The 21,625-nt window shown below is 51.5% G+C and overlaps 2 protein-coding genes and 1 pseudogene across 4 annotated transcripts in view; 2 read left to right on the top strand and 1 right to left on the bottom strand.

Annotated features, from left to right (window-relative positions):
- The first annotated feature begins 946 nt into the window (after positions 1–946).
- On the top strand, positions 947–1,521 carry LOC123939275 (annotated as a pseudogene).
- Positions 1,522–3,271: 1,750 nt separating this feature from the next.
- FABP6 (fatty acid binding protein 6) lies at positions 3,272–8,620 on the top strand. The gene is made up of 4 exons (XM_045998933.1): positions 3,272–3,428; positions 4,594–4,769; positions 5,947–6,036; positions 8,490–8,620. The coding sequence occupies exons 1-4, from the start codon at positions 3,362–3,364 to the stop codon at positions 8,541–8,543; spliced, it is 387 nt and encodes a 128-aa protein (XP_045854889.1). The 5' UTR covers positions 3,272–3,361; the 3' UTR covers positions 8,544–8,620.
- A 7,142-nt stretch (positions 8,621–15,762) lies between these two features.
- The window catches only part of CCNJL (cyclin J like), a 56,664-nt gene continuing 50,801 nt past the window's right edge, over positions 15,763–21,625 (bottom strand). The window contains exons 4-6 of one of the 3 annotated variants that reach the window (XM_046001004.1): positions 20,964–21,266; positions 19,317–19,476; positions 15,763–17,896 (exon numbers count right to left, since the gene is read on the bottom strand). In XM_046001004.1, the coding sequence (XP_045856960.1) occupies positions 17,473–17,896; positions 19,317–19,476; positions 20,964–21,266 (887 nt within the window). In that variant the 3' untranslated portion in view covers positions 15,763–17,472. The remainder of the gene's footprint in view (positions 17,897–19,316; positions 19,477–20,963; positions 21,267–21,625) is intronic. The other 2 variants (XM_046001003.1, XM_046001002.1) reach the window with 2 other exon arrangements.

Genomic DNA, 21,625 nt, shown 5'->3' with positions numbered 1-21,625 from the left:
ACCCACTGAGCCACTTCCTTTCCTTTCACAAGACCGTACTGTAAAGAACACAACCTCAGGGCGCCTGGGTGGCTCGGTCGGTTAAGCGCTGGACTCCTGATTTTGGCTCAGGTCATGGTCTTGGGGTCCTGGGATCGAGCCCCTGCCCCATGCTCAGTGGGGAGTCTGCATCTCTCCCTCTCCCTCTCTCTCTCTCAAATCAATCAGTCAGTCAATCAATCTTTGAAAAGAAAATGTTCCAGATCCCATAACTTTGTGATTCCATCCTGGGGTTTTAGTTCAAGGAAATGCTTTCTAAGAAAATCATATAAAGAAACTCACTGTGGTCTCACATTTAACGGAGTAAGCTGGGCCCCCCGAAAGTCCAACAGTAAGCATTACGCATCCATTTTTAATAATAAACATGGCAGCTCCATGGAAACATGGGACTGTGTTTTCAAACTAATGCTGAGCAAAGAAAAATAGAGTGGTGTATTGCATTTATGTTGTGATTATAGCCCTTATTTATCTGCCATAATTAAGGTCTGTGAGAAAGAAAACAAGGATATGAGAGGAGACAGAAGAGCGACAGAAGGAGGAAGAAAGCAGAAGAAAAGGAACACTTACTGAGTCAGGGCGATGGGTTATGAAGGATTTTTGGAAATGTCTTTAAATGCTGTTGACAGTTGTTGGCACTCTCCACAGGGGCTCTGTGGCTTTGGGCAAGTTACTGCTCTAAAGCCCTGTTTGCTCCTTGGCAAAATGGGGGAAATGACTCTGACTTCATAAACTCCCTTTGAAGAATGAATGAGGTAATCCGTGTAACACACTCAGCAGCGTGCCCAGTGCATAATAAACACCTGATAAATGCAGCCACTATTGCTGTTGCTCCGTCGCCATCAGTATCGAAGAGGGGAAATCCTCACAGGCTCGAGGTGCGAGTGGACACGGCTCTAGGCTTTCCGACATGCAGCTGAGTAACAGGTATAAATGTAGATACAAAACCCCTTTGTTCCAGGGATTTCCCATCTAGAAATTCATCCTTTAGTAAATAATCTGACGTGTATACCAGGGTGTGAAAGAGAACGTTTATCTTAACTTTCCAACCGAGCCCCGGCAGAGCGGCTCCGGCAAAGAAGGGTGGCAGGAAGGGCCGTCCCGCTGTCAACTGCGTAGTGACGGGAGAACACAGCACCACCATTCACGGGCACGTCCAGAGAGTGGGTTTCAGGAAGCGCGCCCCTCGGGCACTCAAAGAGTGCCACGAAAGAGATGGGAACCCCAGAAACGCACATTCACGCCACGTTCAACAAAGACGTCTGGGCCAAAGGAATAAGGAATGTTCCATTCCGTCTCGGTGTGCGGTTGTCCAGGAAACACCACGAGAATGAAGAATCACCAAACAAGCTCTCTAGGCTGGTTGCCTAAGTACCTGCCACCACCTTTGAAAATCTATAGACAGTTAATGTAGATAAGAACTATTTGCTGATTGTCAAGGGCATGAAACTGAAAAAAATTTTATCTCAAAGTTACTTGTTATAGAAAAATTTTAGAAATAACCTGAAAATCCAGCAATACTTATGTAAATTACAACATACAGACAATAGAATATGAACTAAAAGGGATATGATTTACCTTCATGTCATGATACAGACATGTACCCATATCATTACATAAAAATGAGGTTACAGGGCTGCCCCAGGGGCTCAGTGGGTTAAGCGTCTGCCTTCAGTTCAGGTTATGATCCCAGGGTCCTAAGATCGAGCCCCGCATTGGGCTCTTTGCTCAGTGGAGAGCCTGCTGCTCCCCCTGCTTGTGCCCTCTTTCAAAATAAATCAATAAAATTTAAAAAACAAACAAACTCAGTTACGGCACAATATAGTCTCATTTACATAAGAAGTATATATATATGTAAACTATTATCAAGGGCCATCTCTGCCAAGTGACAGGACTGTTACTTGTTCAGACTTATGGAATGTTAATATATATAACTTATCAGAAAATCCGTGACAATGATAAAGATGATGAGGATGTGGGTGTGTGTATGTGTGTGTGTTTATGGTCTTCTAAAAAATAAGGCCCCTGGCAGGAGTAAGGAATTCCAAGACTGGAGGCTGAACACTGGCAAAATGGGGCAAAGTAGGTTTCACCTGCTCAGAAATCACTGGGTCCCAGAGCTGTGATGAGGTCTGCTTTAGACAGAAATGATGAGGATTCAAAAAGAAAAAAAAAGAAAGAAAGAAATGATGGGGATTCACGAAGAGCTGATTCAGGAAAAGGAGACCAACTTGCAAAAAATTTCATATTTAATAATAAGAAAAAGGAAAGTCCTCAGAGAAGGCATGGTCAGTTGGATCTAGGTTGCAGTCCCATAAGACAGATGGGACAGGACCTGGACGTCGGGGGTCTGAACCCCCACCCACCCTGCCAGCTGTGAGCTTCAAACAACACACAATCCACTGAGCTCCTGGCCTGTGGCTGGCAAGTGGCGGGTCTTCGGTGCACGCTGGCAACTCCCGCTCCAAGCTGCTCCCTGGACCCCTGGGCTGCTGCCTCACCTTGCTGGCATTATCAGCACCTTGCTTCTGTCTCTCCTTGCAGGGCTCTTTGCTGCAGTCAAACTCATTTTTCCTTTCATCATGGCCCTTCCCACCTCCATCACACTGTTCCCTCATCCTAGAGTATTGTATTGTATAGAGTATTCCCTATATTTCCCGCCTTCTCCAACCCTCTGTTTCTCTAAACATCCAAGTCCTATGGTTCCTTCTGGACCAGCATCAAATGCCATCTCCTAGCAAAGATTCCCCACCCTCCAGCCGCCGGCTTGCTCCTTCCCTGTGCCCCAGGCCACACATCGGCGTTTGTCTAGGGACTGGTCACATCCTGCCTGCACAAGGGTCCTCCGCAGTCCTGTGTTTTGTCTCTGAACTAAACTGGAAGTTTTGGGGGGGAGGGCATATGTTTCATTCATCCGTGTCATCTCGGTGACTGTCCTGCAAGCGGTAGGTGCTCGATGGGCTTTGGTGGATGAATGAGGGGCTGAACAAGTAAGTAAGCAGTGTGCAAAGCATGGCTAGAGGGTAGGGGAAAGATGAAGGGAGGGAGGGCAGAGGTGGCTGAGACTTCGGACGTTCTGGCATTGCCATCGCCCTTGCTGGGAGTGGCAGAGGGAGCACTCCCCCGGGTGAACAACCTCAAGGCTCCGCTGGGCTAGGTCCTGCCCACGTTGTAAAACAGCAATTGCTTCCTCTTCAGGGCTGGAGGGAGAGGTGGGGTGACTTAGGGGCCGAGCCCCAGAGTGTGCGGCAGAGTTTATAAGCTGGGGCACCGGGCCCCTCAGCACCACGACCCTTCCTCCTCATCCTCCAGCTCTCCCGGCAGCATGGCTTTCAGTGGCAAGTACGAGTTCGAGAGCGACAAGAATTATGACGAGTTCATGAAGCGCCTCGGTGAGTGAGGGCACGAGCACCCCTTCCCTGGGTTAGTTTGTCACAGCCAGCTTGGGGCCACCAACCCAAAATCCTTGCGACCCAGAGAAGCTGAGTTACTAGTCCAAGGACACACAGCTGTTGAGGTGCAGACTTGACTGCTTTACTCATTCATTCATACATACACCGAAGACCTGCTACAGGCGAGGGCCAACCCGGGTTCCTGATGGGCTGCCTCAGCATGACATGCCCATGGTCATGCTGTCAGTTAGGGGCAGAGGTCATGAGCACCCAGGGCCCAGTGATGAGATGATGAGTGGTGCCTGGGGAGAGGTGACCCAGAGGTCGGGTGTGACAAGCCATGCACTCATTTGGCCATTCAACAAACATGGGCCTCTTACTGCGCTGGGAACTGTGGGCTGAGATTAGAAAAGCGCTCTCCTTCACCGCTCCGTTTGCAGCGCCCATTGTGAGGAACCCATGGGACCGTGGCCGTGATACTCTGGCAGAAATCCTGGGGCACTCTCTAAGTTGAGGCAGTGCCCTTGTCAAGAGTCAGAGGGAGGCCCCAGGGGATGAAAGGCCCTGAGAGCAGGGCACGTGCGCTCTGGGGCCTTGGGGAGACAAGAGCCTTTCTGGGTCAATTACTGGAGAGGCCCAGAGGGAACGGTGACTTGGTTTCACCTACAACAGCCTCATGTCGAATCGCAATGGCGCCAGTCTCAGTGGTAGACCTGGCTCTGCTGTTAGCCTCCGAGGAGAGGCTGGGAAGCCCCTTTCCTGCTCTGGGTCTTCACTGCCTCATCTGGGAAACACCAGTGTTAGAAGACGGTCTTGATGGTCCCGTTCATCTAGGACCCTGGGAGCGTGGCAGTGTCTGTTTTATTTGTGTAATAGTGCTATCAGAAGAGCAGCTAGTATTTATCGTCTATTATATGCCAGGAGTTTTACAAGACGCAATCACTTTAATTTCATCCTCGCAATAGCCTTGTGAAATGGACCTTATTACCCCCATTTTGTTGATGGGAACACTGGGGCTCGGAAAGGTATCCAAGCTCATGGTTCATGGTAGAGCTGGGATTTGTGCTCTTGACCGTGCTAGCCAGCCACCAGGGAGGAAAGCGTTCCCCCAGACCCACAGGCTGTCAGCAGCTATTACATGCCGCTCTGCTCATCCCTGGGCCAGGACTCCCCAGTGATACTATCGAAAAGGGCCGAAACTTCAAGATTGTCACGGAGGTGCAGCAGGACGGGCAGAACTTCACCTGGTCCCAGCACTACCCGGGCGGCCACTCCATGATCAACAAGTTCACCATCGGCAAGGAGTGTGACATGGAGACCATGGGAGGCAAGAAGTTCAAGGTGAGAGGCCACTAGCTGTCCTTCCCTCCTTCCCTAAGCCTCTGGCTAACTTCTTCGTCTCAAGCCTGTTCCCTGGGGCTGCACCCCAAGCTGAGGCTGGGTTCTCGAGTCTAGCGTCCGCTTGAGTTACTCAGCAAGTTAGCCACTCCCCGTTCTTAATGCTTCGGTCTCTAACAGACACTGTAACAAAACTGTTAAAAACTGTTAACACTTGCCAAGCACTTAATATATATCCCAGACACCTGCTGAATATTTCACACGTTAATGCAGTGAATCCTACGAAGTCGCAACAGTTACTATCCCATTTTACAGATGAGGGAGTTAGGCTGAGCCCTGGGGTTCAGTCACTTGGCCCTGGTCACACAGCACCGGCAGACCTTCACGCCCAGGCAGCCTGGCTTCAGAGACCATAATCATTTGCTCGGGCTGCCTTCCCGCGTAGCCTACAGATGCATAGCCCTAGAATCGGACTCTTGTGGGTCCGAAACCGTAATCTTACGTAAGAAAGAAGTAAAAGGTGACTGTCCTCTCCTAACCCAACCTGGTCCCGCAGATCTTCCACCAATGCTGGGTCCCCTCTATCGCCCCCAGCCATGGCTGCCGCGGTACAGAATGAGTGCTCCTAATGTTCATCTTCTGTCACTCGTGGATTTTAACAATTTCTCAGGATGTCCTTCTGTGTCAGCACGGATCGATCTGCCTTACTCTTTTTAATGCTCACACAGTATCTTACAGTATGGCAATGCTACCCTTCCTTTAACACGCCCTCATTGATAGACACTGAGGTTATTCCCTGGTGGAGAGCCGGATGGCTGTTTAGGTTGCTTGCGAGGACAAACAATGCCGCAATCCACATCCCAGATGACATCATCATTATCCTAACAATAAGGATCATATCCGACTCCACAGTTAACAAGGAGCGCTCCTCACGTGTGGGGCACTGTTCTAAGCACTTTCCATATGTCCTATGAAATCCTTCAGTCTTCTTAGGAACTCTGAAGGAGGTACCGTGACTACCCCCATTTCAGAGGTGAGAAAGCTGAGGCACAGCGAGGTTGGGGGACTTGTGTGTATCCTCTGTGTCCTGTACCTCCGAGCCAAGTCCAATCCCAGAGGGGACTGGCCTGCATCTGGGGGCCTCTGCCAGCTCGGGTTCCGTGTTATGCTTCTCTTCTAGGCCACCGTGCACATGGAGGGTGGGAAGATCGCGGTGGAGTTCCCCAACTATCGCCAGACCTCGGAGATCGTGGGTGACAAGCTAGTGGAGGTGAGTGTCTGCTGGTTCCTGGGACGATGATGAGAACACTCTTCTGCCTCCAGCCCTGGCTCTAGGGGCATCTCCTACATTCCAGGCTCTGTGCTGAGTGCCCGGGGGACATCATCTCACGATACCCTGCTAGGTAGGGATGTTTCCCTGCATCTTCCAGGTGAGGGCACTGAGGGGCTGGGAGCTGAGTGGCTAGCTGGAGGGCACCTAGCTTCTCTGACAGTGCTGGGACTGACATTTGGCAGTGACTCTGCCGCCTCAGTGGCCCAAGCATGGAAGCCCATGGGACCCTCCCCCGAGTTTAAACCAAGGGGGGAGTCTGGGTGGGCCCCGCAAGGGCAGCCACCATGCTGCTCCACTTCCCTAAGGGACTTCAGGTCCTCCCTGCTAGACCTTCTGATTTTTTAAGAGAAGTTGGAGCTTTGCACTTCTCTGTGAAACCTCCAGAGTACTAAACGTTGGCAGTGAATTAAACCTTTGAAAAAATGCTGTCAGGGGAAACACACACACCTGTGGCTGGACGCTTCCCACCCCCGGTGCTCTGTAAACACAGACTGGAGGGGCCGCTGTCCCTTCACCTCACTTCCGTTTCCTCCCCCGGGGTTCCAGAATTTTCCCCAGGTGAAAGAAATGGATGTGAAGGTAAAAGCAAAGGTAGGGGGCACCTGGGTGTTTCAGTGGGTTAAAGCCTCTGCCTTCAGCTCAGGTCATGATCCCAGGGTCCTGGGATCGAGCCCGGGATCGAGCCCCGCATCGGGCTCTCTGCTCAGTGGGGAGCCTGCTTCCTCCTCTGTCTCTGCCTGCCTCTCTGCCTACTTGTCTGTCAAATAAGTAAATAAAATCTTTAAAAAAAAAAAAAAAAGCAAAGGTAGGCTCTTCCACACTTTGTTCTCCCCTTGGGAGCATATGTCCTGGGTCAGAGCTCCCTGGAGTCTAGTCTACCCTCCCCAAGACTCTCCAGAAGGGAAGTGATGCGGGAGGTGGGGTTTGCCACCCCCTTCTCCCCTTTTCTCTTTTTTCTCCCTCGTTTTCTTTTTCCTTCATCTCAAACCCAGCTAGAGGCCGAAGAGTCTCCATGACCTCCCATTCTGTTTTTACAGAGAGGCCACAGAGGCTCAGAAATAACAAGAAACTTGTTCAAAGCCACACAGCTAGTTTGTGGTGGAGGCAGATCCCAAAGGCTGACTTCTAGACTAGGCTCTCTGCCAGCTCTCCCCAGGCTAGTGGGTCTTTAATTAAAAAAAAAAAAATCTAAAACTAAAAGATGCACAGTATTTAAAAATATATATAAAAGAACAAAAGTGACTATCCATTTTTTCCTGGATGGAAATTGACCTCTTAGAAAATCTGGTAAGTGCTTTGGACACATTGTTACCTGAAATGTCAGCCAGTGGGTTCTGACTCCCAGAAGCAAAGCTCCCAGCTTGTGAGGTGTGTGGGGAGCACCCAGAGTGGGAGGACCAGAAGCAGGTTGTGTCCAAGAGGAGGATCAATCTTCCAAACTGAACAAACCTGTTTCCTGATTCCTAGAGGCTCCTGACTATGGAGCCTGCGTGCTGTGAGCAGTGCCCAGAGTTCAGCGTTGTCACGAGCACACACACACGCACATGCATGCACAAGGGCACAGGCATGCACATGCATTAGGTGTCGGAGAAAAGCTGTTTTGCTTGCCTATCTCCCATTCCTAGAGGCCCAGAATCATCCTGGACACCTCCATCCCTCACCAACAGGGATTGCATTAGGCGGGCATCTGCCCTCCCTCTCCAGGTCACCGTTGTTCTAGACCAGTCCCAGCCTCCTCCCTGCTCGCAGCTCCCCCTCCATACCATCTTGGTGCCAATCACACGGCCACCCTTGACGGAACTGCTTACACAAGACACCATTTGCCACCCACTCACCTCTTGTGAGAAGGCTGCCTCCTCTGCTGGGTCTCAGGGGCCTCAAGCTGGGACATAGCACTGCACCTTCACTGGACAGCTTCCCCTTGCCCACCTTCCTCCAGGGCAGGAACTCTATCTTCCCACCACCAAGCACAGGCGCCCCATAAATGCTGTGTGGTGAAGCTGAGTGTTGCCTCTCCATCTCAAAGAGGTTACTTGACTCCTCCAGACTTCAGTATTCACATCTCTATAATGGGTACAATCCTACAGCATTGTTGGGAGAATTAAATGGGATAACACAAGGGACATGCCTGGAGTAGGTGAACTTCAGTGGACAGATGGAAGGTTATAATACAAAGAGCAACATCAGCCCTAACATCTGTTTAGCACTTTTGCCTCGCTGAGTCTACACAGGAGCTCGTGTAACAAATTGGGAAACTGAGGCTCAGAGAAGTGGTGCGACCTGCTCACTTCTACTCACGGCTGGGACTGGAGGCCTGTCTTCCCTGAGCTGTGTTCCGTCTCACTTAGGGACCCCTGCAATGACTCCCTCTTTCTGGCTGCTTCTTTCAGATCTCCACCATCGGAGGCGTGACCTATGAGCGTGTGAGCAAGAGGCTGGCCTGAGCAACCAGGTGGGGATCACAGGGGGCCACAAAGCCACCAGGAAAGCTGGAAGAAGAAAACATTCTGTTTACTCTGAACCTCTTTGTCTTTGTTTTTGTTTTCTGGTGTCTTGGGGCAGTTTCTAGCTGGGTAAGGGTGGGAAAGGCCCGAGGATGGCTACACAGGGCAAACCTTGGCCCTGAGACCGATGTGGGCTCACCAATGTGGCAGAGGACAGCAATACTCCCGACCTCCTGCTGTTCAAGAATCACGGTGGGCACACTTCCCGGCACCCTTACCCCACCTTGCCATCCGCTTCTCTGAGGGTAGAGACACAGGGCTCCTTTAACACACTGACTCTTCATGTGGGCCGCAGGACAGGTGTATCAGATGGTGGTGGGGGGCACTTCCAGGAGAGGGCCCTGCTGCTGGCCTCCAAGGCTGGCAGATGAAGGAGGAAGACACCATGACTTGGCCAGAAAGGTGTTTTGGCATGGCTGTGGCTCTGCTGTTAATTGGCTGTGGAGGCATCCTTCCGGGCCTCAGTTTACCTAATGGCACAGGAAGGGGCCAGGAGGACCAATAAAGGACTGAGGAGAAATGAGAGAGTATTAGATGGCAAGGGGGCCATGGGAGTGCCAAGAGGGACAAGAAGGGCCTGGGATGTCCTGGTTTGGACAGCAGTGCCTGGGAGACACTGTGAGGGGCTTCAGCTGGCTGGGGAAGGTGGTTTGAAGGTGGTCTGACCTCCTGCTGGGCTCCCGGAGCTGAGTCCAGGATTCTGAGGAAGGCTTTGGGTCATCCCTGCTTGATTTTGTCTGTCCAGGGCATGGGAGTCGGGCGGCTTGCGCCCTGGCCAGAGAATCCCTAACCCAGAGCACTGAACAGTCCTTTTCCCATTCTCCTTCTTCCCCCCCAAGGACCCCTCCTTGACTTCTTACCCTATATTTTTCTGTATGACAAGTCACTTATTTTTGCTACAATAGAAGTTTTACATTACTTCTACATTTCAACATCATTTGCCATAAATCAATGAAAACTATCAAAAAAGCCAAAACTGAACAACAGCTAGATCCCGTTGCCTGCTCAGAGCCCCAAGCCTGCGGCCTCCCTAGTGAAGACAGATGTAACAGGAAAAGCAGCATCTAGTAAGCCACACTGTCCTTGGCGAAATCAAAATTACTGCAAGGCTACTGAAAAGAGAATGTACCCGCTATGAGAGCCAATCATCTAAATTATCTTGATTGTCCAAGTCCCAGATATGGGGCCTTAGAAATTAGGATTGCTAGTGCCTTGCACAAGGTCTAGCACACAGCAGGTGCCTCGTAAGTGCTACCTAACCCAAGGCGCTTCCAGCCCGTGTAATGCAGTCTTTCACTGTCACAGCCCATCCTTGGTGACATGGCCCAGCTTACCGGCAGCTCCCTCCTGCCTCCTCCCACATTCTGCCCTGAAACTTGTTTATCTTCCCAAGAACAGCACTCAGCCTCCCCCCACCCCCCACCACCCACCAAGCCAGTACCCATGCATTCCATCGTTTTGCCAAGACTTATTGCTAATTAAGTGAACTAGGTAAGCATTAAATTAAACTAGCAGTGTTGCTGTTTCCCCTCCAGACTGAATAATTACTCATAATGAGCTTGGATAGTAAGTCTCTAAATAACAGAGAGTTAACCATAATTAGGCTGAAAATTGAGAGATTGAGAGAAAGAGGGAGGAGGAGGACGGGAGAGGAGGGAGAATAGGAGAGAAAAGAAGAGGAGGGGGAGGGAGGGAGGAGTGGGGAGAGGGAGGCAGGGAGAGGGAGAAGGAGGAGGAGGGAGAGGAGAGGAGAGAGACTGTTCTTACTTTGGCGACTGATTCAAGGACAAATTCAAATGGTTAGCAGAGGAGAAATTCTTAAGCCAGTATTGTTACAGTCACACACGCATAGAAAAGCAGGACCTCAGAGCTCAACTAGTTTTAAACTATTTCACAGACACAGCGGCTCAGAGAGGGGAAGACAATTGCCCATGGTCACATGACAGGGGGTGTCTCTGAGTGGGTTTGGGTATTGCCACCTGATGGAGGCTACATCTTCTCAATCCAGCTTCGGGGGGCGGTAGATGGAGTAAAGCGAGCTGGAGGAAAGCATCACTCTGCGGGCATCTTGGCAGGGAGGCTTTCTCAGGCTGACCGCTTTGACTCTGGGGACACACCGACAGGGTTTGAATCCCTCCTCCACGGCCTAGAAGCTTTGTCCCCTTGGGGTAAGTTCACCCATTTCTCTGAGCCGGTTTCCTCACCTGAAAATGGGGATAATAATTGTACTCACCTGTAAAGCTGTCATGCTACAAGCTCACTAAATAGTAGCTGTGGCCACCATGACCAGCCACCATCACCGCCGCCATTCCCAACCAGCGTGATGAGAGGGTTAGCTGCTTCCTTCACTTGACTCCAGGCACGGGCACAAGCTGCTGGCTTTCTGTGAGTCTTACCTTGTCCGTGTGCAACTTGGACCAATAAGACCTTTCCTTCCTGTGTCATGGGGGAGTTGCAAGGATTAAGGGTAAAAACCCATGTTCATGGGCTTCCAAAAAGAAGAGCTTCGTCATTTTGCTGCACTGTCCGAAATGCTATAGTGACTCCCCACTCCACAGGCCTCAATTTGGGGGCCCTGTATCCCAGTCTCTTCGTGACTTTCATCCTGACCCGTGGGAGTCATTTCTTTCACTCCGCGTGGGGGTAGCGGCTTCCCTACCAAAAAGCTCATCCAGCAAAGCGAGGGCTTTCCAAAGCATCTTCACAGACCACCACTAGGTGGCGCTCCACCACCCACCTGACGGCCCGAGAACAAGGTGGGCGTGTCTGTTGGGGGGGCGGGGCGAAGGGCGGGCAGTGAGATCTGAGTGATTGTGTTTTGGTGGCCGAGTGTAATGTGTCATCTACGGGTGACATGGCATTGGAGGCTACATGGGTTCCTCAGACAGGCATTTCCAAATTTGAAACCAATTCCTACCACTTGTCCATATTGAGACCTTGAGCCTTCCTGAACCCCAGTGTCTTGGTCTGGAAAACGGTGGTAATAATACAAGCTCTTGAGAGAGAGAGAGAGCATGAGCCAAGTGTCAAATACAGGCCCTGGAACATCGTCAGCGCTCATTAAACAGCTCTAAGGGCCTCTTGCAGTTCTACTGGGGAGAATGGACACACGCAGGGTCAGAGCATTTAGAGCAGGGAGAAGTGTCCCAACTTGGCTGTGCACGAGCATCTCCTGAGGGTCCTCTTAAAAGGATCTGGGCCCCACCCCAGCCCTCCTCAGCTGTACTCTTAAGGATGGAGACTAGAGAACTGTCCCTGTGCAGTGCTCCCCAGCCACACAGGACTTTGGAGAGTATTCTGGGTCCCAATCCTCCCATGTTTGCAGAAAGCAAGACTTCCTGTGTATCCTGCCCATTGTGTCCATCCAGGGCAGCAGCCTGAAATACTGGTCAGAGCTGGCCCAGCAGAAGCCAGACCACTCTACTTCCTTAGAAGCTAGAGCTAGGTCAGAAGTGAAGCTCAGAAACTCACCTGAGTCCCCAAAGAAAGGAGAGGCCCAATTATCTACACTCTTTCTCATAGAACTCACTGTTGAATAATGATACGATACATTCCATGCTTAGTTACCATAAGCCCAAGCTGATAGCCATCCCACCTTAGAAATGGGGAGATACTCAGAGCAGAGTGGTGGTTTTTTCAAGGTCATCTAGTTAAGATCAGACAAACTCGACCTTCCACCTCTGAGGCCCAATGTTCTCACCTATATACTAGAAGTTTCACACTTCCAGCCTAAGAACTATTCTAACTTACAATGTATTTTATTGGTCTTCTATTATGTTAAGTATTTTTAAAATTAAAAAAAAATAAAAAAAAATTTAAAATTTAATTTTAAATTAAATGAAAAATTAGTAGGTTTCCTAGAAAGTACAGATTTCCAGTGGCTCTGGAACTCTGAAGGTTCAGCAATGAGGAGCTTATGTTCCTGAAAGGTATTAACCGACCAGAGCAGAGTAGAAGCCATATCCTCTAGGGAGACGCTAGTTTCACCGCAGTACCCACCGCATCATGCTGTGTCAGTCACCCAGCTGGACTCACTATGTTACCTGCCTGGTCCTGGTGGGCATCTGGACTTGAGACTCCTGCGAAATGCTATGGCCTTTCTGCAGAAAATCAAGTCACAAAGGTTTTCCCTGAGGAACAGAGAATGAGGTGAATGAGGGCTGGTAAGATTCTTTCCTAGGCATGTGGTGCCAGGGATGGGCAGAGCCAGCCCAGAGGCAAGGTCCCTCCCATGGGATGCTCTGGGAAAGCCCCAAGCCTGGTCCCAGCTCTCCACCTTCACATGGGGTTCAGGGAACCCCTCCCAGATCCGAGCCTGCTGGGGGAAGACAGATGGAGCCATAAATCACATTAGCCTATGGCAGATGTGCAAGAAGCCATTTCCGTATTTGTCTGTTGCTGAGCTTGCCTGCCACATCGTCAATCAGGAGAACAAATGGCTGGCAACCCTTTTCTTTAATGAACCCATATCCATTATCCTGTCATGTCTTCCCCACCAGGTGAGTGCAGTGGCTAGCTGGGACTGTTACAGAGCCTTTTACTCATCCAAAGCCCCTTACTGAGGCGGCAGGACAGATTCGAACTGTCAGGGTGTGAACTGTGGCTCCTGTCTTCCCCACTGCAAATAACTTCTCTGAGCCCCCATTCTCTGATCTGTAAAATACGGCTAATAATAGTTCCTGCCTTGTAGGGTTACTAGGATGATTATCAACAAGAGGAGCAAATTCCTTAGCACTGCACTTTGTACACAGTAAATGCTCAATAAATGCGAACAGCTATGATTCATGCCACTGTCACCAGGTGGTAATATTCTTCATGTTCTACTAGGGGAAAGTAGCTGAGGGCACAACCATCAAACCAAGTAAGCCAACTAACAAGATCATTTCAGATGGCTTGAACAACTATGAAGAAAATAAGAAGAGTAACGAGTGACTAGGGTTCTTACAGACCTCTTTGGGAGGTAACACGTGTTGAAGCTTCTTAACCTCACTACTGCTGTTACTTTGGGCTCAACTGTTCTTTTTTTGTGGGGGCCATCCTGGGCTGTAGGATGTTCAGTAGGGCCCCTGGTCTCTACCCGCTATATGCCTGCCACCCTCCACCCCACTAGTGATGACCCAAAACGTCTCCAGACATTGCCAAACGTCCTCCAGGAGGCAAGAATGGGCCCTGCTGAGAATCACGGATGGAAAGGATGAAGGGAGAGGAGCCTGCTGGTGGCAGAACAGGAGAGGGGGAGTTTGAACCCAAAAGGCATGAGGAAGTAGAACCTTGACCCCAACGGTAATCCAGGCATTTTCGATGTTAAACCTAAAGGAAAGCAGGTTCTCCTTGGAAAACGGATCTGCATATCCCAAGCCTCCACACGGCTTGGCAGAAAAAATACTGCATAGAACAAAGAACTAATAAGCATGGAACAAGGTCTACGTCTAGAACTCAGGCGGCTCAGAAATTTAGACAGGCATGCGGTTTCCTGACTCCGTCTTTTGGGCCAGAAACCAGGCCCTGTGTGAAGTCCTCCGCTGGAATGTCAAAGAAAACACGCATCTGAGTCACCCGGAAGCCAGCTAGAAATGCAGATCTCCAGGCCCCACTCCTCTCGGAGAACACCTCTCGCCAATGTGCAGGTTGCTCAGGTTTGAAAATCTCTGGAATGAACCAGATGTCAGCCCCAGAGGGGCCTTTAATGCATCTCTGTGCTTTTTCAAGCTTTCCGAACTACTGCCCAGCATGGGCTGAATAAAATCCAACACGGACCGCCCATGTGTGGGAGAAGTACAAGCGGATCCCTCCGGGCGAAGGCAGGCAGGAGCCCAGGACCTCTGTGGCTCAGTCCCCTTCTTGAGCTCAAAACCACACTACTCAACCATCTCTAAAGTAACAGGTAGAGAAACTGAGGCCTAAAGACAGAGAGATAGTGAAGTGGGTGCTCTTGGTAAAGCCATGACTTGCCTTATCGTCGAATCCCCAAAACCTAGAGCCTCCTGCCTCGCCTGGCCTGCACACAGCAGGTGGGGAGTCCTATCCCCAGCCCTGCCCTGTCAACACACATGGTTCCCAAACAGCTCCGGGGGCTGGACCTCAGCCTCATGCCCTGACCATGTATCTCCCCACACCTCCTGTCCTCACTGAAGGCATCCGTGCTTTGTGAGAACCGCTCAGCACCACAGTTACACTGTGTCCCCAGAAAGGCTGACGGCAAATTCCACCGATTCTATGGTACACAAATTTTTTACTTTTTAACCCTCCTGACAGAAGAGTGCAGTGTTTCATCAGCAGTATCTTAAACACTGTGCCCTGGTCTAGCTGGCAGGTTTTCCTTCCATTCTTCTTACTGGCACACAAGACAATGGTGCATCCTGAAGGGGACTTCATGTTTGGTTCCGACGTGCATTACGTCGCTTAATCCTCAGGAGATTAATCCTCAGGAGAGCTGAGTGTTATCACCCCCACTACAAAAGCTGAGAAGATGGAGACTCGGGGCTGTGGAGGCAGCTGCCTCCCGACAGCCAGTAAGGGGTGGTGATGAGTCGTACGTGGCCGCCTGGCCAGGCTGTGGTGCACGGACGTTTAGTCAGTCCTGGTGTCGCTGAGAAGGCGTTTTGTAGGTGCGACGGAGACACTTCCGATCAGTAAGCCTTAAGTACGGGAGACGCCTCTCCGTGTGTGTGTGTGTGTGTGTGTGGTGGATGTGTGTGCGCTCTTGCTGTCAGGTGAGGGCTGTAAGAGCAAAAACAGGTCCCGCGGAGGAGGAGTTCTCCCCAGAGACTGTCGCAGAAGTCCTGAGTTTCTGGCTTGCCCCACACATTTTGGACCCCAGCCTCCTGGCCTGCCCTCCACAGTTCCTGACCTGTCAGCCCCAGCTGGGTGAGCCAATTCCTTACAATGCATCTCTCTGGCTACACACATCACGGGTTCTGTTTCCACGGAGAGAGAACCGTGACCAGTACTGGTAGAGCTGGGGTGTCCAACCTTAACTCCCGCTGTGGGTGTCCCCAGGGAGGCCCAGCTCCAACTCGGGGGACAGCACCCAGCTCCACGGTGGCCAGTCTCATGTTGCCCACACCGACCCCATGCCCCTGGCCCCCCCCGTCAACCTCCCAGCAGGAGGGAAGACACCCCCGGGGCTGGTGGAGAGGACAAGGGCAGGAAGAGAACAGAGACCAAGAGCAGGTGACATGTTTATTGCAGGACGCCTTCTGCTGCTGCTGAGCTGGCTGGGAGCTCTACTGGGGGGCCCCTCACAAGCCCCAGTCCCAGAACAGATGGACACATTAACTTGGAATCCAAACCAGTGTCATATGAATAGAAGGAGGTTGGCAAATGAAAAAGAGAAAAGCAACAAACGAACGTGCAGCTATCCCACCCTCGTGCGACAAAGGGGCCGCAGCGTCCTTACCCACGTCACCTCTTACTCTGCCTCTATGCGGAAGCTTCCACGCGCTCTGGAAACCACCTTCGGATCCAACTCAGCAGCATGTAGCTGCCTCCCTGGCAGGCCCTGAGCCAGTCTCCTGGATTGGCTCATAAGCCAAGAAAACCGAGACGGGTTCTTCTTAAAACAAACAAACAAAAACTGCTTCTGTGGTTCTTTGCACCTCCCAGTTCTGATGGGTGAACACCGTGTCCCCCTGACCCCAAAGCAACCAAAAAAACAAAAACACAAACAAACAAAACAATGAGCACAAGCCGTGAGTCAGAACAGAAACATATTGCACATGGTTACAAGAGTCTTCCTGAGAGCCCATTTGCGGCGGGGACCCAAATACTGGCTTTCGATCCAACCAATCGCTTGCCTGTCAGTGGTTGTGACATACCCCCATGCACGAGCCCACTCCCCGAGTCAGCTGGCATGAAGCAAATACTCCACATTTCTAGCCTTCCCTATTAGCCAAACTCAAAGCCACGGCTGGGTTTAACCTCGTGTACCATTTAAGCCCATGGCGGAGGGAGGTGGGGTTGTTAGTGGTAAACCCTTCTCTACCCTTCAATCACGTTTTCCTCTGGGTGGTTCTTGAAGTTCTAAAGGTGAACACAACATCCAAGACGCGGAATCTTCCGGAAGCGAGAGCCTGGAAACTGGCTCTCCCCAACCACATGCTTCTGAAAACGCATTTTCTGCTGTTACAAGCTGGGTTCGAACCTCAGCCTGCGTGCGACAGGCAGTGTCTTTTTCTCCTCCTAAGGAATTTTCAAGTATCATAGAATCCCTGATACAGTATGTAAACAAGATATCTTACTGAACAGAAAGCTAGGTCATTTCAGGAAGCAGCAGCGGGTGAAATATCTAAAAAGCCAAATAAGGTTTTAGATTGGACAACAAAGGCAAGACAGCCACCCACCGTGCCTTCGAAGGCAGACGCTCAGGCAAAAACACACGCAGGCTCCTCTGTACGGAGCCAGGGAAAGAGCACCGAATTCGGCATCTGCTGGGGGTCCTGAGAACACGCCAGGCAGTCCCTCCTTGTTCAGTGTGTCACTGCCGCTGGCAAGGAATAAAGTCTTTGATGCCAGACACCAGACATGCTCGCGGACTGACCGGTGTCCAGTCTCCTGGCCTCTTACCAGGTCTTTCTCACTCCACCGGGTCCCTCCTCCAGAGGACTGTGGCCGAGCCGTTCCCCTGCACCCCAGCTGCACATGTGGAAGACGTTTTCCAGAGGAATTCTCTCGGGGGAGGGATGGCATTGACTATTTTGCTCTTTTGTCGGCTTTCATTAAAAAGAACATGAACCCTCTGTGTTCAAAGTCAGCAAGGCTCTGTGGGGACGGCTTCCCCGGGGCTTCACTAGGCTGAGCTCCCCTGAACTGTGTCCTCTTCTTCTGCCCAGGTGAGTTTGCAAGGCCTCCCGTGTGGCCTGAAGATGCCCTATCTGTCGAAACAGCCGGTGGGGAACGTGTGGCTTCCGCTGAAATAGCTGCTCCCGTAGCTGGTGGTGAGGCAGTGCCTGGGCTCGGCTGTGATGGCCATTCGCACGCTGAGGGGTGCGGGGAGGGACACAGGGCACAAATCCAGGGGCTGGAGGGTGGGGTACAGGGTGTGGAGGGAGGAGCCGGAGCCCCCAGAGAGCAGACTCCCAGAGTGGTGGGCCTGCAGCGAGTCCCGATAGGCCAAGCAGAGGTCCTGCACGGGGGTCTGGAACGAGGCCAGGACCGGCGTCGCCGGCTGGCTGAGCGTGGGGTAGGCAGGCGGCTGAAACAGCACTTGGGTGGGGGCGGGGGTTGTGCTGGGCACCACTGCCAAGGCCTGGCTCTTGACTGCGACAGCGTCCTTGAAGACGTTGTCATAGGCTCTGAAAGGAGAGGACCTTGGTGAGACCTGAGGTCAAAGGCCAGAGCAGCAGACCCCTGAGTGTGCCCCTAAGTGGAATTCGAGATCTGTGTGCTGTGACCCCACGGCCGTGTCCAGCCCATGTTCACTGCCCGCAGTGCCGTCCCTGCTCTTCTCTGACTAAACTCAGACCTCAGACCAAGCCTGGATCTATTTCCTACCAAACCCCTTCTGGCCCCTGGAGACTAGCCGCTCTGTCCTCTAAGCCACTACACGGCCCGTCTCAGCGGTCAACCCCCCAGATGATAAATTCCGGGTCACCACCTGGCCCCTTGCCGAGCACAATCTCCAGGAGGGATGGCCTGGCAGCTGATGAGAATAACCTCTGCCTTCGAGGCACCCCCAAACAGATCTCAAGCCAGCCGCCCTTGGGGCCTAAGTTTCACCTTCTGAAAAGGGGAAGCTTAAAAAAAAGCTTCCCGTAAAGCTTCTTGAAATAACAATTCCATTAATCTAGCAGAGACTCAGGTTAAGACTGGAGCACAGGGAGGCCTCAGATCTGAGAAGCTGGGCATCCCAGAGCCACCACCACGGTGAAGAGGCAGGGCTGGTGGCTGAGAATCTGGGGGCACCTATCTGCATTCAGACCAGACCATATGCTCTGGCTCTGAGCACCTTCGACAAACACAGATTTTAAAACAAGGTCCAGGGAGCTGGGTGGACAGTTTGGAGCAACAACACAAAGGCAGCCAGCTACCAGCAAAGCTTCCTTCACCAGGAGGCTGGGAGGCAGCTCTGGGTGGGGGAGGGGGCCTGGCCCCTTGGGGAGGGGGGCCAGCATCTAGCAGATGCTGCCACCTGTTGGGCGAAAGAGGAATGGGGTGCAGCTCCTGGGACTTCTCAGTTCTGTCTCCTCCCTACGGTCACCACTGAATGCTTCCTCCTTCAATACCAGTTTCATGGTGATGGGTCTATACTGCCCTTATGCACCTTCTCTGTTACACTTAGTATGTCCTCCCCAGTATTCCCACTGAGGCCTCTTATGTTAAGCCCCTCTGAGCTTAGCTGGCTAAGGTCAGCTTTGTAGCCACGTCTAAGGCAAGTAGCTTATCACGAGTGTAATCACTCAGTGTAACCATCCATAAGACTGACTGATGCACCGGGGCTCAGAGCACACAGCCCAGACACTCAGAAGGGTATGCACACAGCTTCTCTTCCCTCCCACCCCTTGACCTTAACATTGCAAACCCAGAGCTACCCAAAACAGGAAGGTTCACCTCTGCAAACCTCAATTCTATCAGGAGTCACCATGGCTCACTTTACGGGAGACACTGCCTAGGGAGGCACCACAACCCTCTGACTTCGAGCAACAGTGTAAGGTGGTCTCGAGAGCAAGTGCCTGGATATTCTGGAAACACGGAAAGATCAGGGGTGGAACTTACACCAGGAGGATTTCAATGCATGTGCTGAGATGTTCTAGGGTGTAATTTGAGATCCTCTGTAGGTCTCTGGTCCAGTAGGGAGAAAGCTGAAGGCAGATCCTGGCGGCCCCAACGCAGGCCGCAGCAACCACAGAGGGCGGGAATTTGTAGAAAATATGATCTGAAAGAGAATCATGGCAGTCAGCACCACAGAGCCTCGCTCTGGGCTCCCAGGGCCTCTCCGCCTCAGGCCTCCTGAGAACTGGCAGACAAGTGATTCAATTCAAGCCTGTTCACGGCTGCCACATGCACCCAGGATGAAAAGCTGGACACAGCATGGAGTTATACTCCTGAATCTTAAACACCTTAGCTCTCAGTCTGGGATTCTTGGTGTCAGCCTAGAGGAATCATTTTCGAAATTTCGTCCAGAGCTTCCAGGGGCTGCCAGGGACTTGCTGACAGGCTATGGAGAGCACCACAAACCACAGGACTGACACAGCACGGCAAAGGCTCCTGTTTGGGGGATGACTACAGGCTACTTGCTAAAAGGAACAAAGCCTGGCCTACAGCAGGCCCTCAATAAAAATCTGCTGAATGAGTGAACAGTCGTAAGCATCTGATACTCGGAACTAAAACTAGCACCCGACTTCCGTTTCCTGAGGAACCTTCTCCCACCCTCAGCAAGACTGACCTATGACTGGCCAATCAAAACTACATGTATTTAAGGAATACATGAGCTGTTTTGGTACATGGATACGGTGTGAAATGAATCTTAGTGTCCTACTAACATGTCTGGCACCATGGGGAAGCCAGCCCTTCTCATGTGCAAAGGCCAACTCCTCAGATGCCCAGGATTTTCACGAAGGACACTGGGGATGAGTATGTCCTCGTTCTTACACTGACGACTTCGGCATCGGCCTGTTAAAGTCAGAGTCAAGCAGGTGGCATTATGGTGATGGGAGCCGGCACAGAGCCAGACTCCTCCAATTCAAATCTTAGCAATGACCTTGGGTAAGTTACTTCACCTCTTGAGCACCCGTGGAGGAAACAGATTTGTAAAACAAGAATAACAGTAATTTTCATGCGGAGTCACTGGGAAATTCCAATGACATCATATAACCCAAAGCACTAAAATAAGTGGCCTGGTTCACAATAAATGCTCCATTAATCCTTGATATCCTATTTGTTGATCTTGTTACTCGGGACCGTTTTGGTTTGGGGTGGGTTATCAGGGGTGGTTGTATCAACAGTATTTCTGACCTAGTATTTTAAGATACGAGGATACCTGGATTTTAAGACAGTGGGACGAGTGGAATTCAAATAATGTCCCCAAACAGGGTAACTTTATTGCTAAACATTATTACTAAAACTTACCCCTCCCCCACCCTACCTGTACAATGACAGCTCTTCTGGAATGACCTAAGACCTAATGATCGTAAGAAAAATTAGCAGGTGATCAGTACGTCAGTAGGGTGCCAGCCGCCAGTATCCAAGCTGTTATTTGTCGTTACACAGTATCAGTAACGCTGAAGACTCACTGCCCCTTTCTTGTGGACCCCTGTGAGGTGCGAGTGCTCTGGGTGGATGGGCTCCATTCAGTAAGGACTCCGTGGATGGATCTGCCTCTGTGTGGTTGGGGAAGGGGAACAGGTCCCGCTGTTGCCTCACCTTGCAGGGTGACCTCTAGGAAGTAGTGGGCGTACTCCTTGAGGCACTCTTTGGTCTTGTGGGGGCAGGTAGCAGGCCAGCTGTGGCAGTGGTGATCCTTCTGGCTGACGGAGGCCAGGAGGTAGTAGTCCAGAAAATGGGCAGGCGTGGGCAGGCAGAGGTTCCAACTGAAGGCCTCCAGGAGCAGCAGCTCCGTGTTGAGCAGCTCCTTCTTGGTGAGGGTGAAGTTCTGGCCGCTCAGGACCCTCGTACTGTTTATCTGCTCCAGCTTGGGGATGTGGTCTTCCCTGTCCTCAAACTTACCTGCGGGAGAAGCAGAGATTACTGGAAGACGGCAGTTGCCTGCCCCAAGAGGTAAAGACCCACCTTCAAGTGCCTGGATGGTGCAGGCAGGGAGGACAGAAAGCCACCCACTGCTAAGGGACCAAGAGCACAGATTTTGGATCTGACACATTAGGGCTTGGATCCCCAAGCCATCACTTCCAGCTGTGTGATCATGCCCAGGTGTCTTACCCTTTCTGTGCCTCAGCTGCCTCCTCTGTAAAATGGAAACTAAACCCCATAAAGCTTGTCAGGGACAATGAGGACGTGCACACCGCATGTTCAGGCCAGCACGTGGAACACAGGAGGTGTTCGATGGCAGTTAGCAACAGTAGCGAGGG

This window comes from Meles meles, chromosome 3 (assembly GCF_922984935.1).
Source record: "Meles meles chromosome 3, mMelMel3.1 paternal haplotype, whole genome shotgun sequence".
Lineage (NCBI taxonomy): Eukaryota > Metazoa > Chordata > Mammalia > Carnivora > Mustelidae > Meles > Meles meles.
Note: the sequence above shows the minus strand (reverse complement) of the source record. Positions and strands in the feature narration are given on the sequence as shown.